The sequence below is a fragment of the Setaria italica genome, chromosome III (genome assembly GCF_000263155.2).
Source record: "Setaria italica strain Yugu1 chromosome III, Setaria_italica_v2.0, whole genome shotgun sequence".
In the NCBI taxonomy this organism is placed as follows: domain Eukaryota; kingdom Viridiplantae; phylum Streptophyta; class Magnoliopsida; order Poales; family Poaceae; genus Setaria; species Setaria italica.
Window position 1 is genome coordinate 26,592,263 of NC_028452.1, and position 17,121 is coordinate 26,609,383.

At 40.0% G+C, this 17,121-nt stretch overlaps 2 protein-coding genes across 2 annotated transcripts; both read left to right on the top strand.

Moving 5' to 3' along the window:
• The first annotated feature begins 3,556 nt into the window (after window positions 1–3,556).
• On the top strand, window positions 3,557–5,977 carry LOC101781856. The gene is made up of 3 exons (XM_004962370.4): window positions 3,557–3,952; window positions 4,075–4,134; window positions 5,538–5,977. The coding sequence occupies exons 1-3, from the start codon at window positions 3,701–3,703 to the stop codon at window positions 5,694–5,696; spliced, it is 471 nt and encodes a 156-aa protein (XP_004962427.1). The 5' UTR covers window positions 3,557–3,700; the 3' UTR covers window positions 5,697–5,977.
• Window positions 5,978–15,666: 9,689 nt separating this feature from the next.
• Window positions 15,667–17,121, top strand: LOC101782258. The gene is made up of 3 exons (XM_004962371.3): window positions 15,667–15,816; window positions 16,352–16,639; window positions 16,762–17,121. Exons 1-3 carry the CDS (start codon window positions 15,739–15,741, stop codon window positions 16,840–16,842), a joined length of 447 nt encoding a protein of 148 aa, XP_004962428.1. The 5' UTR covers window positions 15,667–15,738; the 3' UTR covers window positions 16,843–17,121.

Genomic DNA, 17,121 nt, shown 5'->3' on the forward strand with positions numbered 1-17,121 from the left:
TTTTGGATCATTATCAACATCAGATACCTGAAATTGAAAGGAAGAAAATATGTGTTATAGTTGGAGATTGCCAAAATAAGTATATCATTATCAAATATCAGTACAAGTGTACAAGCGTCGCACAGTATATAATTTCTAATGTTTTCTACACACTACGTCCCAAAATTTTATTTGTTCATTTTAATATTTGTATATACATATCAAAAACTATCTTACTATTACTAATTGGAGGCTCCTTTTTGAAGCCTCCAGGTGAAGCCACCTAGGATTCCTAGGTGCATACTCTAGAAAAAGAGAGAAATTCTAGAAATTCTCACAAAAAAGCAAAACATCCGGCCATTAATAGTAAGATTTTAATAGCCATTAGATGTACTCTATTTCTAAAATTATCCACCTATACCATTATGAAGAATCAACAAAAATAACCCCCTATACCTATGTTTAAATTACCCACATATGCCACTATAGAAAAAAAATTAAATCTAAACGATCTGCCGGTCACATCTTACATAATAAATCTCTTTGCTTGAAATAAAATAAAAAATCACCTAACTATCCTGTCCTGCGGGTCACATGTGACGCAATTAATCTCTTGCCCTTAATCTCTCTCTCACATTTAAATCATAAAAAAGAGTCTATCATGAAAGGATCTTTAGCTAATACAACTAACAAACAAACTAGATACGTACGTGCATATAGATATGCCTGCCGATCAGATGTAGCGTAATCTCTTATTTTTAATCTCTCTCCCATATTTAAATCATAAAACAATCTATCCTAAAGGGTTGTTAGCTAATACAACTAAGAAATTAGATACTCTTACGTGTATATAAAAAGAGAGGTGCCGTCTTGCCCAAAACAACTCTTTTTCTTTTGTGTACTGCTTCATCAACTAGGGCCTGCTGCTACTTTCATCAACAGAACTAGGCCCTGCTGCTATTCAACAGAAAGGTACGATCAACTTGCCTCTGAACTGTTATTCCTATTGAAGGTTCAAGTGCTACCAGGGAACCTTTTAGACCTTTCAAATCTCACGTGAGAAAGAGATTAATTTGTTTAATTTCCCTTCTACAATTAGATTAATTTTTTATGGCATGTGTTACGCCTACTAAACCATTTGTTTATTGTTTGGCTTGCTGCGTGCTACGTATAGATGACTTCAGATTGACCAAATTCCATGATATTGTGCTCTTGATCGAGTAGGAAGTTAATTCATCTTTCTCTCATCCAAAACAGCTACAAAACTTTCAATGTTTACATGCATGCTACAGAACTTCTGTTGAACTCAAAATATCTTCTATAGTTCCCCTCCAAACAATTTAATTTGCAGTCAGATATTTAAATACATATATTTAAATACAAAATTTTAAATTTGCAGTGACCATGAAGTTAAAGTTAGATTTTGGGGAGATAAAGTTGAGGAGGTAAATGATAGGATAAAATCCCATGTCATCGCAATAACATCTACAACTGTGAGGAAATTTGGCAGTAAGTCATCATTTAATATGAGCTATTCAATATTTTTCATTCAACAAACTAACCTCCTATGAAAATAAATTATTGATATTTTCTCCGGGTAATCAATATCATCAACCAATGCAACAAAAGTTTATATAGATCTACCTATTCCTGAAACTAAGGATGCACACGACAGGTAAAACAAATTTAGATATTTGTTTTCTATTTTAAGCTATGTAGCATGCACTCTAACATGATAAATTCTTTTGTATGAAAAAAGCGTTAGTTCAATTGATAATATTATCAAAGAGAGATTCATATTGAGGATCATCTAAAAGGGACATTGGAAGACTAAATACAGTACAACAGAAAAACTTTAGAAGAATTGAATTCGATATTGTTTGACATATCAAATCAGGTATGCGTTAGTTTGTTCATTATAGATTATCTTGTTTAAAGACTTACGTACATACTGATGGTATTGTTTCTACTTACACGATAAGATATTTACCGTTGAAGCAACAATAAATGAAACTAATGCAACATTTTGGTTTGTACTACATCTCATGTAGTAGAGGCGATTGTAATAAGTAACTTGAAAAAAAGTTTGATCACTACTATTGCAATAAATGTGACAAGAGAGCTGAATCTAAAGCAAGGTAAATTATTTAGTACTTTACAATCTTAGTACTCATATTTCTAATAGGAGAACAATGTCTGCAGATATAAAATTAAGTTTCAAATAAATGATCCAATAGCAGTTGCAACTTGTGTAGTTTTTGACAAAGAAGCACAAATGGTAATTAATGAATCAGCAGATATGTGGACAAACATTGATTTTTCAGTTCAGAATGACCGAGTACAACTTGACAAGTTTTGATCTGATTATACTGTTCCAAAGATATTTTTTTCAATAGAAAAAGCAGTTCAAGAATTGACATGCAAAGTGTTAAAAATGTAACACATTTTCATTATTACTAAGTATTTTATTGCACCTTTTCTTTTGAATCCTTACTATTTGATAAGTTTACTGTATTGATGAAACAAATTCTGACCTAAATTTGTTTTCTTTTTGATTATTTGAAGAAAGTAGAAGACAACTCATACAAAGGCTGCACAATAACTACTGAAAATGAAGAGGTAGACACTGATGACTCTTTTACCAGAAAAAAAACATTCGTAGAAAAAGACACAAGAGATGGACACGTTGAAAAGAGGATAATATTATCGTCTCCTTTACAAGAGCGCACTATTTACAGGGGACAAAACTACCAAAATGCTATGATGATATGTCATTCTGTTCAACACCTTAAACTATTTTGTGTCATTTGTGTGTAACGTCGTTGAGGAAGGAGGAGGTCAAAGACCATTACCAGACATCAACAGTACAGTGTTTCAAGATAACACGAAGAAATTGACGAGAGACATAAAACATGGACTACAATGTAGGAAACCTATTGCAGGTAAATATGAACATCCCATATTCAAGTATGTTGCTAATTATTCATTTATAGGTGAGCTAACAATATCCATTTTCAATGTAGATATCTACATGGTTGAGTTCCAAAAGAGGGGCCTCCCACGTGCTCATATACTTAAATTTGATTAATATATGCTACACTGGGAAGTACCGAGGAGACGACAAGAAACATAATGATTTTCTTTTTTTTATTGTCGTTGTACTTATTACTAATTTTAAAGAATAGTATGCACTATAAAAAATGTATTGGTCTCACTGCCCAATCATAACAACCAATGCTCATTAATGTATTATGCCCAATCATAACAACCAATGCTCATTAATGTATTATGTACTATTTAAATTATATGATGTCATAAGCATTAAGAAAATAACACATAAAAGAAAGCAAAAAATAGAAAATATTATTGATTGTTCTCACTAATCTAAATAATAACTTATAATATTTATTATATGTCATCTAAAAGTACTAGCCCGTGTGGATGCACGGGTTGGTGGACTAGTATATTTAAAAAAAATAAAACTAATAGTAATTTAGGACATTAAACTCGGGCTCGCTGGTTTCCCGAGTAAGCATAAATGGGTTTCAGATTTTTTTTAAAAAAAAGACCCGCACCCTATCCAAAAGGAAACGGCTAAGCAATCCTCATCTTTCCCACAAACGAGTCGGCCAAGCGAACAAAGAGGGAAGCTAAGCAAGCAAGAACTGAAGCAGCCAAATTGAGATAAGAGGCGGAGGAGGAAGGAGCCGCTCTGGACAAGATGATGTCGTTGCCGGCCTCCACCCACCTGCTCCCCTCGGCCGCCGCGGTATCCCTCCTCCCTCGCCGCGTCTCCCTTCAGCTCTCCTACGCCACTGGGTGGAGGGCAGGAAGCCGCCGCCCGGCGGTGGTGCGCGCGGCCACGGCGGAGGCGGCGGCGCCCGCCTACACGTCCGACTCCCTCATCCTCTACTTCAAGGCGGAGGGCACCATGGAAGAGAGGGCTATTCCCAAGATCACCGAATCACTCGAGGTTTCAGTTTCCTCTTGTTTCACACTTTTTTACTGTCAATCTCTAATTTTTGTAAATACTTAGCAGAAAGAAATAAAAAAATCGTCAATTGACGGAGAAATCAATACTTTTTTATGCTGTAGGGTATGGAGGGGGTCAAGGACTTGGAGGTGCTCATCGAAGAAGGCATTGCAAGTGTTGTGGTACGTCAGCTTTTCTTGGGCCCGCTCGTTCGGTTACTGCTCCCACTAGTCACAGATTGGTGCGCTTGTCTGTGTGCATAGATTTTCCGTGGTACATTGTGTGCAGTCCGGCTCAAACTGTTATTGCAACCATAGTCAGAAATACAGTTTGATCTTTTTCCTCAGAAAAGGAAAACCGGATAGTTTAATTCATAGTTTGAGATGGAACATAGTTTTCTGGAAACTTGAATTTACATAGGAGGAAAAAATCAGGTACTAAGAAAGGAGATGCTTTTCTCGCAGCTTTCAAGGTTTATGATACAATTAAATAAATAATTTGAACTTGTGTTTTACTGAAATTCTAGAATCTCAAAGTTTAACTTTGCAAGCTATTCAGCACCTTCTTTCAGGCTTAAATATTCCAAGCAAGGATCTCTGATCCAGATTCCAAACGATTTTGGTCACAAATAGAACCTTGTTCAGTTTCTGCAAAATTAGATCTCTTCTTTCTTCTTGGCAATGAAGTAATTGAACAGGAATTTCTTGTCTTGAACTGGTTACTGATTATTCAACTTAGACATTTTGCTGGATGCAGAAACTTTTTGTATTCCAAAATCTCAGGAATTTATCTGTCTTGTTACTAGAAAACTGCATTCCTTTGGTAGGCTGACCATAAACTGTATTGCCTTGTTGAGAATAAACATGACAAAGAATATTTTGGACTGGAGACAAAATCACACAATTAGACTGCAATTTCATGCACCGTGTATGACGTCTGGCCATTGTTGGAGCACATTGTATAATAACCATTGAATTAATGCAAAAAAAAAATCCTTCGGCCCCAAACCAATACACAAGCTGTAGAGACAAACCTTGTTGTGATTGAAGAAATATTAACCAAGTAATAGCTTCGTGGGGAAGTTTTTACCTGACATGATTTCCTTGCTATTTTATTTTTCATTCATACGTGAAGCACATACATCAGTTCTGCACTGAAAAGGCCATGGAGCCCCAGTATATGCTCCCTCCGTCCCGAATTACTATTCGTTTTGGCTTTTCTAGGTACATACCTTTTGATATGCACTTAGATATACTTATGTCTAGATACACAGTAAAAGAAATGTATCTAGAAAATGTCAAAATGAATAGTAATTTGGGACGGAGGGAGTAGCTAATAGTCTAATACAGTACAGGCACCACCTAGGTCACAGGTAACTGCAAGCAAATTGATTTACGCTATCTGCTCCAGTGTTTCAGTGAAACCGATATTCTTGAAAAAAACAGTAGATAGTGCTCTCCTCTGTAATATCTGCAGTCAATTCTGTGTTACATTTTCAAAGCTCAGTGTCACGTAGCAAGCTCAGTTTATGATGTCATATACTGCTCTGATTGATGTACAATCTTGGTGTCGTGTCTTCTTTCAGTTAACAAAGGAGACAACTGTACAAGCTACGGGTGTGGCATCGAACCTGGTGGAAGCCATCCAGGGAGCTGGGTTCAAGCTGCAAACACTAAGCCTCAGCTTCAACGATTTCGATGAGGCAACAGCAGGAGTAGGAGGTGGTGTCCAATCCAGCGAGTGAGCTAATTTGTGTTGCCCTTTGCTGAGCCAAATGCATATAACTCGCTCTCATCCTTGGTGGTTCCTTCTGATTTTGTTTAGTTTCTGTACCCTCTTGCCCCTTGCCTTGTAATTTTTGAGCACGGCCTCATAATTTCTAGCAAATTGTCAAGAAAGCTATGATTCTTTTTTGTACTGTTGTTTTATCTTGAATCACAGCTGTTGTATAAGTTAATCTATGGAACGTTAATATTTCAGGTTGAACTAGATTAGCTAACCTGGTCTGTCTGCCTGCTTGTTTAAGTAATGTTCTTCATTTGCAAGGTCTAGCTTTTGGTCCTATCTTGCGGTTTTGGGCCCAAACAGCGTAGGTTACCTACCGGGTTTTGGGCCCAAATTGGAATACCTTACGTTTGGTATTGTATTGGAAATAGCCTGTGTAAATTATGGAGTGTGTACACATTAATGCAGAAAATTCCCGTTTGCGTCCGTCTGTGAAGGCAGTTGGGCCTTGTTTAGCAGCATTGCGGGGTGTTCTCTGGTGAAAGCTCAAATTCAAATGATGTAGAAGTACGTCATTGATTGGAATGTAATCCCTATTTTTCCCAGTTTAGAATGGCCAGATGGAAGTTCAAATTTGTGGATCAAAATTTGGAATAAACAAAAGCGAAAGTGGAACAGCAGAAAAGCAGGGTATAGTAAATTGACACAATAGCGTATATGCAGAGTCATTTTTTTTATTTTTGAGAAGCACATTTATCTTTTCACAATGTACGTATATCCACGTACCCTTTCCTCTCTGTTTGCACACGGTTTGGCAGTTTCTTTTTTTAGGAAAAGGTGAAGGAGAGGCTGAAAAAGGATCAAAGAAGTAGACCTTGGTGAACTAGTGAATATCCCAATTAGTTTATATTGATTTTTTTATTATTTTTGTAACTTTGGAATTGATGCCAATGATGATCAGTACAAGGTGACTATTTGTTTATCCGCAAACAGTATCGGATGCCGGAGCGTAAGTAGCACCAGCACGCATTTAGAACCCGTAGGGATATGTTAATATCCCTGAGGTCTCTTGTTTAGCTGCGGTTAATTCATATAAATCCTGTTGTCAGTTACAGAAATCCCTTCATCTTTAGAACAAATATCGAGATGGCAACAAATATTTTTGCTGAAGATTTTAATTGAAATTTATAGATCCTTTGTTTATATTTAGATATTTATTGAATCTTTTATTTAGAGCATGTAGAACTTGTTTGCCAGGCTCTAGCTCTTTTTTTGTCGGATTTCTTGTTTGCTAAAATACATCCATTTTTTTTTCAAAAAAAATTATGAGGTGTTTGAGTATGTTTATTCTTTATTTAAATTTTAAAATTGCTGTCACGTCAGTTTTAACCTGCTAGGATGGGCTCAGAGACCATCAGTTTTGTTTTTTCACTCTTTCTTTTTTTGATTTTTTTCCTTCTTCCAACAAACACCTTGATGGTTGTTTGTGCGAGCATCCAAATTAAGCAACGCCTCTATGGAGGAACACGCCACAGGCGCCGCCGTCGCCCGACCCGATGGTCAGGGAATCTGGAACAACGTGGCTCAAGGGGAAAGGGAAGAAAATGATGGATGCTTCCAAGGAAGTGAATAGCGCCCCAAGGAAGATCCTCAACACAGTTATCCGCAGAGTCTGTCCAAATCACACAAAATCGAAGTGATTGGCGTATCCAAATGTAACAACATATGCTAGCCCTAAGAAAATCGTCAACACAGTTATCCGCAGAGTCTGTCCAAATCACACAAAATTGAAGTGATTGGCGTATCCAAATGCAGCAACATATGCTAGCTAGTCTAACTTCACTATATTGATGTAAGACTTTCATCTTTTCCTCTGCAAAGTTCAGGTTGTCCTTGTGCATACCGTGACATCCCAACATGTTAGCAATTTAGCATGTTTACACATGTGTGCAGCCACACTCTTCCCTTTCAGTCTTATTCATTCTTTTCTATTAGATTTTTAGTGATGTATAGTGGTTTACTCACGCATAAAGTATCTTATCACCTGCATTTCTTTATTAGTGTTATTGTGTTAACGCTCCATGGGATTGTGACATGTTTGGATTATTAGTAAGCGTAAGTCTGTCTTGGATCGTTTTCACCCTTTTTCTTGCTACCGTTTTTCAATGAAATCTTGATGGTGCGATACGCAGTTCGTCTCTTTTGTGCAGATTGCCTTCAGGGATGGGCTCTTTTGCTTCCTTTTATTTTTCGCATACTATACCTATTGAACGGTTTAGACGACAATTTGAAAGATAGAGCTATAGCTACACCAGAACAGATCGATTGCACCCTAATGTTTAACTTGTTATTATCTTTTTTTTATATTACGAGCTTGTTATTATCTATGTGGCAGTAAGCGCCGGTGTGCCATTATATTGACCCATTGTGGTTCGGTTATCTGGAATGAGCAATGTCTAAGATTTAGCACATCAGCGGAACCCGATGTGGAGGTGCGAGAATAAGAAGAGGGAAAGATATCATCTCTTATCAAAAAGAATATCTATAGGGAGAATAATATAAATGTCTTTAGGTCACAGAGATATAACCAATAATGTGAAACTCAATGTAACTTGTCTATAAGCTGACAACGCCCCTTTTTCTGCCTTATTGACAGAAATGTGTTAGCCAGTTACATTTCTTGCTAGTACAGAAGTACACTGATTCTATATATACTTTCAGCACAGTAGTACGTGACACTGGTTGGGGTCCTTACTCCTTATACAAGTGACAACCAAGTAGCAATTCGTGTGCACGTGAGAGAATTTTTGGAAGGTGATCTCGTATTCGCTCGGTATGTTCTCCTCGTGAGTCACCTTTTGGCCTATCCTGGTTTCTTTTCAGCGTTTCTGTGCCCCTCTGTTTCGGCTTTTAGGGGCTTGGATGCACCTGAAAGAATCCCGTCGTGTGGAGAGGGAGATCTCCTATTTAATAGGAGCAACAGTAATCTCATTCTCCATTCCCACGACGTGCTCCAAACTATGCGACAACTGATTGATCACTTATCAATCAATCGTACAATGCAAATTCTCGATGATGACATCTTGGACATGAATCTGTCGTGCTATGAACGATCGATTGATCATCTCGTTGTCGATTCATTCCAACCGCATGCTATGGCAACTTCTGTGCAAAAATATACATCACCTGAAACATGTAAGAGAACTTGTTGATTGCACTTCAATCGATGTCTTATGAAACACTATAGACTTTACAGAATTAAAGAGACGGAAAAGTTAAGGTAACATATAGGCTTTGTAGAGTCATCAATTAGTTTGCATTATTACAACCTGCTGCCTGGATGTCTATCACATTTTCTAGTCTCTAATTCCATAATTTTTCAGAAAAAAATAATAATGGAATAATTGGCAATATGCATGGTGAGCAAAATATAAGACGTGGCTTGAGAAAACTACATAATTTGGCCTTTATTTTGACATTTTGTTATGTGAGCGCAGAGGGGCAGCAGAAGCGATCAAATTAGCAAGCCAAGCATTTCACCGAACACTTTATGTGCATAGACCAAAACAACCCTTTAACATCAATACTTCAAACAAGATGCTGTCCAAACTTCACATAAGCAAATATACTTGCAGCAGTAGCTCCCTAACACATCAATCCCCATTCATCGAGTCATCAACATATCAAAGAACCCATGTATGCCTCATACGACAACCATACATACACCATTGACCCATGACCAAATGGCACAAATAGCAAGCAAGATAGTGGACAATCAACACATATGGCAAGAGAAATACAAAGAGTAGTTACCAAGATTTACGTGGAAACCCTTGCGGGAAAAAACTACGGGCGGTAGCGAGTAATCAATCCACTATGAAGATGAAGGATACAAGAGGTAGGAGCCAACAAGGTTGGGGAGGCTCCAAATCCCAACAAATTTCACTCTTCTATTGGTGGATTTGGTAGATCAAAGCCTCTCCCTCTCCTCTCAAACCCTAGCTCTTTCTCCCCCTCAATGAACAAGAACAAGCCACTACAGAGAAGAGTAGCTCGGGTTCCTTTAGGGGCTGATTTTGAAAATTTTCAGAAAGCCCCCTAAAGTTACAGAATGTTGTAAACAACTCATATTTCAGCCTACCATATTCCTAAGCACTCTTTTGCACCATGAATTAGCGAAAATGATGCATAAATTGTGAAATTAGGAGCTGCGTATTCTCACAATTCTCCACCTCAACAACAATTGAACCATAGAGCAAACACATCAAGTTTCTTGATGTCAAAAGTCCAATCTTCAAATTCTTCATCCTCAAATGAAATAATCAACAAGCAACAAGCTCACCATCTCCAACACTCCACATGGAGATAAATCGTACTCAACATGGCCAAGGATTGAACCAGCAACAAACACATCAATGAACTTTGATGAGTGAACAACATGTCCAGAACACCCATGATTATGATGCCAAATAGTCAATCTTCAATTCCAATTTGAATGTGTAATGAATACCTCCATCAAATGCTTCACATGAAGCCACCAAATCGAGCAAGATAGAACAACCAGGAAATACAAAACACATCTCAACAAAACAGACAAACAAACTGGGTCTTCAACAAATCCTCACCCCAGCAAATGTCTGAACATGTGCAACTGACCTCCTGACCCAAATATGAACAAATTGCTCGATCATCAATGCATATGCCAAGAAATCATCTGAGGCACTAAATAAGTAGTGAAGAATGCAAAACCATGCTTTCCAAATGTGCTCACCTGAAACACATAACTCAGGAACAAACACTCACTAAATAAGTAAATTGCGCCCGTGAACATCCATGTGCCCCAAACTGTCAACTGATAGAATATGAAAGTCACAGAGTTTACAACTGCTCCTCTAGTAACAATTATCTAAGTGGAGATGATAAATGTGCAGCCAACAGAGTACCAACAAATTATGTACTGGATCTCACAAAATGAGTAAGGACAATCACAATGTACTGACAAGTTCAATACCAAACGTTGACCTCAACTCAAGCTCAATAATCCATGTAGAGAACAAACTCCATTTTACACCAAATCCTCCAACTCAAACTCAAGGAGCACAACCTTCACTTTCCAAAAAACTATTCATAATGATCCAAATGAGTTGCAACTAAGATATTATCAATAATAGCAAATAAATAAAGCAGACCATCTGAAATTGCCTAGAGATGAATAAATCCATAAGGGCTCTTCTTAAACAATTGGTCCAAATCTAGTGTATGACTCCCACAAAAGATGCATCTAGCCCACATACCAATTACCAATAGACAAATATTGTCTCCAACAAATATCAATACAATCCATAAACATAGATCTCAATAAAAGGGCCTCAATACAAATAATCTACAAATATCAAACTGCTCCAACTGAAAGCCAACCGCAACAAGCAGACGGTAACCACAAACAAGACTCCAAATTGGAAGAATCTTCATACAAATAGAGAGAATACCTGATGGAAGCAACTCTCTCCAATAGACAAAGTCACAAAGAAGCTTCATAATGGAGATAACACTTGAAGACTGACCAACATCTCTGAAGATGACCAAAGGAGATAATGCCTCAAGTAACACCAACATCTCTAACCAACCAAAACATCCAAAGAACCCATGTATGCCTCATATAACAACCATACATACACCATTCACCCGTGAGCAAATGGCACAAATAGCAAGCAAGATAGCGGGCAATCAACACATATGGCAAGAGAAATACCGAATCAAGAGTAGACACCAAGATTTACGTGGAAACCCTTGCGGGGAAAACGACGGGTGGCAGTGATCAATCAATCCACTATAAAGACGAAGGATACAAGAGGTGGAAGCCAACAAGGTTGGGGACGCTCCAAATCCCCACAAATTTCACTCTTCTATTGGTGGATTTGGTAGATCAAAGCCTCTCCCTCTCCTCTCAAACTCTAGCTCTTTCTCCCCCCTCAATGAACAAGAACAAGCCACTACAGAGAAAAGTAGCTCGGGCTCCTTTAGGGGCTAATTTTGACAATTTTTAGAAAGCCTCCTGAAGTTAAAGAATGTTGCAAACAACTCCTATTTCAGCCTACCATGTGCCTAAGCACTCTTTTGCACTATGTATTAGCCAAAATGATGCACAAATGGTGAAATTAGGAGATGCATATTCTCACATGTTACATTGCTTATTGCAGCACTAATAATATATATTTGAAAATACTCATAAATACCTACTTTTTTGTTTATTTTTATATGAAAATATAAAGCCATGTACCCTATATATACAACTCGTGAGGATGAAGTAATACATCCCACAGTTATCTACATTGCTTTCATGGTATTATGAGTTGAAGAATGTTATTCTTAAACCTCAAGCTTGCCCGATGTGGTGCGGCTCCAGAGGAGATCAATCTAGCACAATCATCGTAGGATTGGCGGCTAATCCCTTTGATCTGCCGCCCTGGTCGTGCAACGATAGATCGTGAGCACGCTGCTTACCCATGATCCCTGCACCGCTCCAGTGCACTAGAAGAGACAACACAGGTAGTTACGGAGGTAACCGTGTCTGCAGTAACACTTGGGGACCTTGTTGTTGTCGACTCATTTGTGATCTAGAATTTATGTGTTATGTGTCAGTTCTTATTTTGTCGGCACGAATGAGTCAACATGTACAGAGTATTTTTAGTAGCAAAAGACGTGCTAGCACTAAGTGCGGCAGTGATGCATTATCTGTGTTGGTTCTAATTTTACCAGCACGTACAGATGAGTCAATAGGGACGAGTCCTATTTTTAGTAGCATTATTTAGTAGTAGTAAAATACATAATAGAGCTATGTAATAGTGTCACTATTATGCAAAGGGCCATCTTACATGGTTCAAAAATTATCATCTTAGGCTGTAGAAACGTAAGGCCACCTCGAAGCTATCACGTGATCATAACTCACAGGCCATGCAAATTTTCGAAGCAAAAAGAGCATGCATATCGTAGGATTTGAACACATTGCAACCTCTGTCCTCATACAAACCTTCCTTTAATTTCCATCTCTCACCGATCACTAATTGTTTATTCCACTACAATACATTTTCCTTTTACCCATACTATCCAAAATTTTAAATTGTCATCTACCAAGCCATAGATATCTGAGAGCCAAACACTTTATATATTTTATTTCCGCGACTTTATATGAGTATTATGAATTTTCTAACAACTCGCAACGAACTTTGTAAACCATCACTTTGCATTTTTATTTTGGCATGTTAGTATCAGTTCACCATGTAATCACTACATGATCATTTATGTAACAGATATACCGTCATCTCGCTATATTGAGCATGACCTTTCTGCGCACTATCTTAACTACAATTAGACCCTGGGAAAAAAAAACTACTACTAGACTCGCTATGCTATGAATACCATCAGGATGACAATACTTATCCCACTTTGATCATATACCATATGTTCGTTATGTTGTTAATTACTACAGTTGGCAAATCCCCACTCCCACTATGCGTAGCATAGCATTCAGCAGCAGCAGCAGCAGCTATGAATCTAATGCAAAAGACAACGACCAGCGAGCAGGGGTATACCCACGCTACTCGTGACAACGCCTGCGGTCGTTGTACCCTAGGTGCATGGCTGTTGCATGCTCCATCGATGAGCACCGATCGATGCTGCAGAAGCAGCCGCCAGGATCACGCGCGGCGGTGCGAGGGTATTCGTGCGTGAGCGAGACGACGTCCGACGACGAAGCCTCACGCGCGGCGCCCAGCGAGAGAGCCACCATATGCATACACGCACGTGAACACAGGTCCGAACACACCGTGCTCCCGAGCATGCATGGCAGTCATCATGCACGCACCCACGGCGACACGGGCTTGGCTTTGGCTCAGCTCGGCGCGCAGCGGACGTGCCGGAACCCCATTCGCCGGCCGGCCACTCGTCGCAAACCGTGACCTTGGCCGGCCGGCCGGCCGCCGGCTCGAGACCAGACGACGCGAGCCACGCCTAGCAAGTAGCCGCAACGGGAGGCGGAGGGCGAGGTGGCCGTGGGCGGGGGGCGATCGATCACGAGAGCTCTGTAGTATGCGAGCATGGGGGAGGGGGGAAGAAGGCGCCAAAGCCCCGCGCTCACGAGACGCGCCCGCGGCTTTGCCGTCTACCGTGAGCCTTATTCCCGGCGCGCGTACGCTTGTGAACCCCTCCGGCCGCTTGTATACATGTGCTCTCCCCCCGTGTACGCATCTCCGGCAGGGGCCAAGGCGTGCGTGGCCGTCCAGCTGGAATAACGTATGTGGAGTTTTCTTGTTCCTGCTCGTGTGGCAGAGCTAGCGGACGCAGTGCGTGATGCTGCGACCTTTGTTTTCTTCTTGTATTTCATTCATTCATTATTAAGATTTAGTTTAGTTTGTATGTATACTACATCAGATGACACAGTGTACTGATTAAAACACATTACCTAGAAGAGGTGCTAGCCTGTTTTATTTTGGAGCCTTCCACGAGCTGAAAATAAACCTCTCTTATCTAAGGGCTTTATATCTATCTATCTATCTACATATACATACACACACACACACACAAAAATAAGTTAGGTTTATTAATTAAAATCTTTATTTTAGGTAGCCTTCGAATAAGGTCTATACAATTTTCCAGTAAAATCAGTAGATGTTTGAAATGCCATGAGAGCTATAGGATATTTCGCAGGAGCTGGAAAGTGGGAGAGCTGTGATCAATGCAGGTGATGTGGTGTGGCTCCCAACCTCTCTTGTCATATGCGTTGGCCACGGCATATGTGCACTGATGCGCCCAAGTGTCGCCATTATAGTAATGGGGTAGAGAATGTAAGAGCCATTTGTTTAGGGGAAAGAATGAGGGGAGGAATTCGATGTTTTGTATCCACCCTGAATCGATCAGGGGGTCATGTGACCAAAAAGTACATTCCTTTGTACTTTTGCTAGCGCGTGTGTGTGTGAACCCCATTTGGTTTGTATGACAAGATCGAGTGCATGCGCTAGCTGCAGACCGGGAGTTGGCCTGACGTGGATGTACAACAATGACGCTTTGCTGGCCCATTGCAATCAGGCTCACTCCCATTCATAGCTACTAATAACCTAGCTTATTAGCATAAAGACCACCCCATGCTCCTCCCACGAGGACGAGGACGAGGACGAGATTCGCAGCTAATGACTAGAGGACGCTCCTCCCCCGTTCTCCATGCTCCAGCCCTCCCTCACCATGGAGGACGCCATTACTGTCGCCTAGGCAACCTTGAACTCAGGGGAAGCCATCACCAAGCCGCGGGAGAGGAGACTGATTCGCTACTCGATTTGGCTGGAGAGGGAGTTTGATTTGGTGGTGGACGCTTCAATTTGGCCGGAGGTGGGCGAGAGATGGGGCGGCGCCGTGCGGGCGGCGCGCGAGGAAGCGGCGGCGCTGTCGTGCTCAAGGGGAAGAAGAGGAAGCGGTGCATGGTGGGCTGTGGAATTTTTTACGTTGCGGGCCCCACTGTTATGTCTGTTTATGGGCTTAGCATTGTGGGGATTGTAATATCTATTCAGACTACTCCTGGGCCTATCCACATAGATCGGTTGGTCTAATACATTGCTCTTGCCCTAATAAACCGTATCGAATGGAATTATTAGTAGCTACTACTCCAATTTTTTCTTGATTATACCAATTAATAAACCGCGTCAGGAATTTGTATATATACAGCAGCCAGCCTGCAGATTGACGTCTCCAAATCTTTTTGTTGATGATCTGTATATACTCTTAATCATCAATGATTGTGCATATCTCCGGTTGCGTCCTCATGGTATCAAATATTAATTGCGTGGCCATATTATTTGGTCTGTTACTGTATCCCAGCAGGATTTTACTAGTAGTGCAGGCAACCATTAGCCTTGAAGATTGTAAAAGACTTCCATGTATAACCAAACGGTGGGCCTCATGCCAGGGGGTCGTCATGTGTGGAGTAGCGCTTTTAAATAGCCCCCGTCGCCATAGCATGCTCGTTCAACCGAGAGAAGAACAAGGGTAGAGAGAGGAATTAGGAGAGGGAGATGGTGTCCAGAGAGCAGAAGAGAGGAGTTTTGCACGAGAAGCTGCAGATCCTCCGCAGCGTTACTCATTCTCATGCGGTAATTTTCATCTGCTCATCTGCTCGTCAAGATTATCCAGTGCTCTTGCGCTATATGTTCTTCGTTCTTCTGGACGAACACCCATCATCCTCTTGTTATGTATGCGAAACAATCCAGCTCCTTGTATTGCTATGTGCTGTTGATTACCTTTCAGTAAGGAAGGTGGTTTTCCCCTCAGAAATTAGGGGGCTGATCATTTAGCTTTGCCTGAATGGTTTAGTTTTCGGTTGTTGATTTCTTGCATATGTGGTAGATAGATATAGATTGATTTATCTTGATTGAAAGCTAACTTCTTGAGAATCAACACCCACCTGGCCACCTTGGTAAATCAGGTCCAAACTTCCATTATTATCTGAACCAATAAACAGCCTCAAAATTACTTCTCGAATGAAATGTCAAAAACAACAAAGTGGTTTGTACAGTAGCTAAACTTATGTACTGTGCAGTCATGCTATTTTTTATTAACCATTCATCTTTCACGTCATTTCAATTTTCACCCGGAAACTGAAAGTTGTATGATGCATGTGTCATGCAGGGAGATAACATGTCGATAATTGCTGACGCATCATCGTACATCAAAGACCTGAAACAGAAAATCGCAAAGCTGAACCAAGAGATTGCATCCGCACAGCACGCCAATGTTTGCCAACCATTGGTGAGTGTTGAAATCCTAGAGAACGGTTTCCTCATCAATGTGTTCATGGACAAGTGTAGCCCAGGACTACTTGCTTCGATTCTTGAGGCATTTGACGAGATTGGGCTCAGCGTGCTTGAAGCTAGGGCTACCTGCGCTGGATCATTCCGTCTTCAAGCTGTAGGAGAGGTGGGAATTCTGAAACACCGTATACACACCCTCTATATTAATGAAAATCTTGATAGATATTAAAGAGCGTAAACATCAGCCTGTTTTTCTGTTGAAATAAAACTCATTTCGATTTTATGCAGGAAGAAGGTGAGGATCTAATCGATGCACATGCCGTGGAGCAAGCAGTGGTTCAAGCAATCAAGAACTGTCATTCAAACTGATCAACCTGCTAGAACTGTCCGATCGAGTTTAATTTCATGCTGTTGGAGTTTAGTGCTAGGAGCACAAGATTTTCCGTCTAAACTCCATGCTATACCTATAGCTATTTATTTCCATCCTCCTTTGAAGAGAGCAAAGTATATTCTCTTCCTGCAAGTGTCAATAATCTTGCATGTTATGCTAGTTAGGGGTATCTTATGGTAATGTCATTATGTCAATATATATATTGTTGCTACATCAAATCATCAGCTTGCATATCTAAGTTATACAGTTTAAAAGAA

Excerpts from the sequence above, each read along its gene's own strand:
- LOC101781856 (XM_004962370.4), top strand. The coding sequence starts at position 3,701 with ATGATGTCGTTGCCGGCCTCCACCCACCTGCTCCCCTCGGCCGCCGCG. Across the intron at positions 3,953-4,074 it reads AGATCACCGAATCACTCGAG|GGTATGGAGGGGGTCAAGGA; the intron begins GTTTCAGTTTCC and ends TTTATGCTGTAG. Across the intron at positions 4,135-5,537 it reads AAGGCATTGCAAGTGTTGTG|TTAACAAAGGAGACAACTGT; the intron begins GTACGTCAGCTT and ends GTCTTCTTTCAG.
- LOC101782258 (XM_004962371.3), top strand. The coding sequence starts at position 15,739 with ATGGTGTCCAGAGAGCAGAAGAGAGGAGTTTTGCACGAGAAGCTGCAG. Across the intron at positions 15,817-16,351 it reads GCGTTACTCATTCTCATGCG|GGAGATAACATGTCGATAAT; the intron begins GTAATTTTCATC and ends TGTGTCATGCAG. Across the intron at positions 16,640-16,761 it reads GTCTTCAAGCTGTAGGAGAG|GAAGAAGGTGAGGATCTAAT; the intron begins GTGGGAATTCTG and ends GATTTTATGCAG.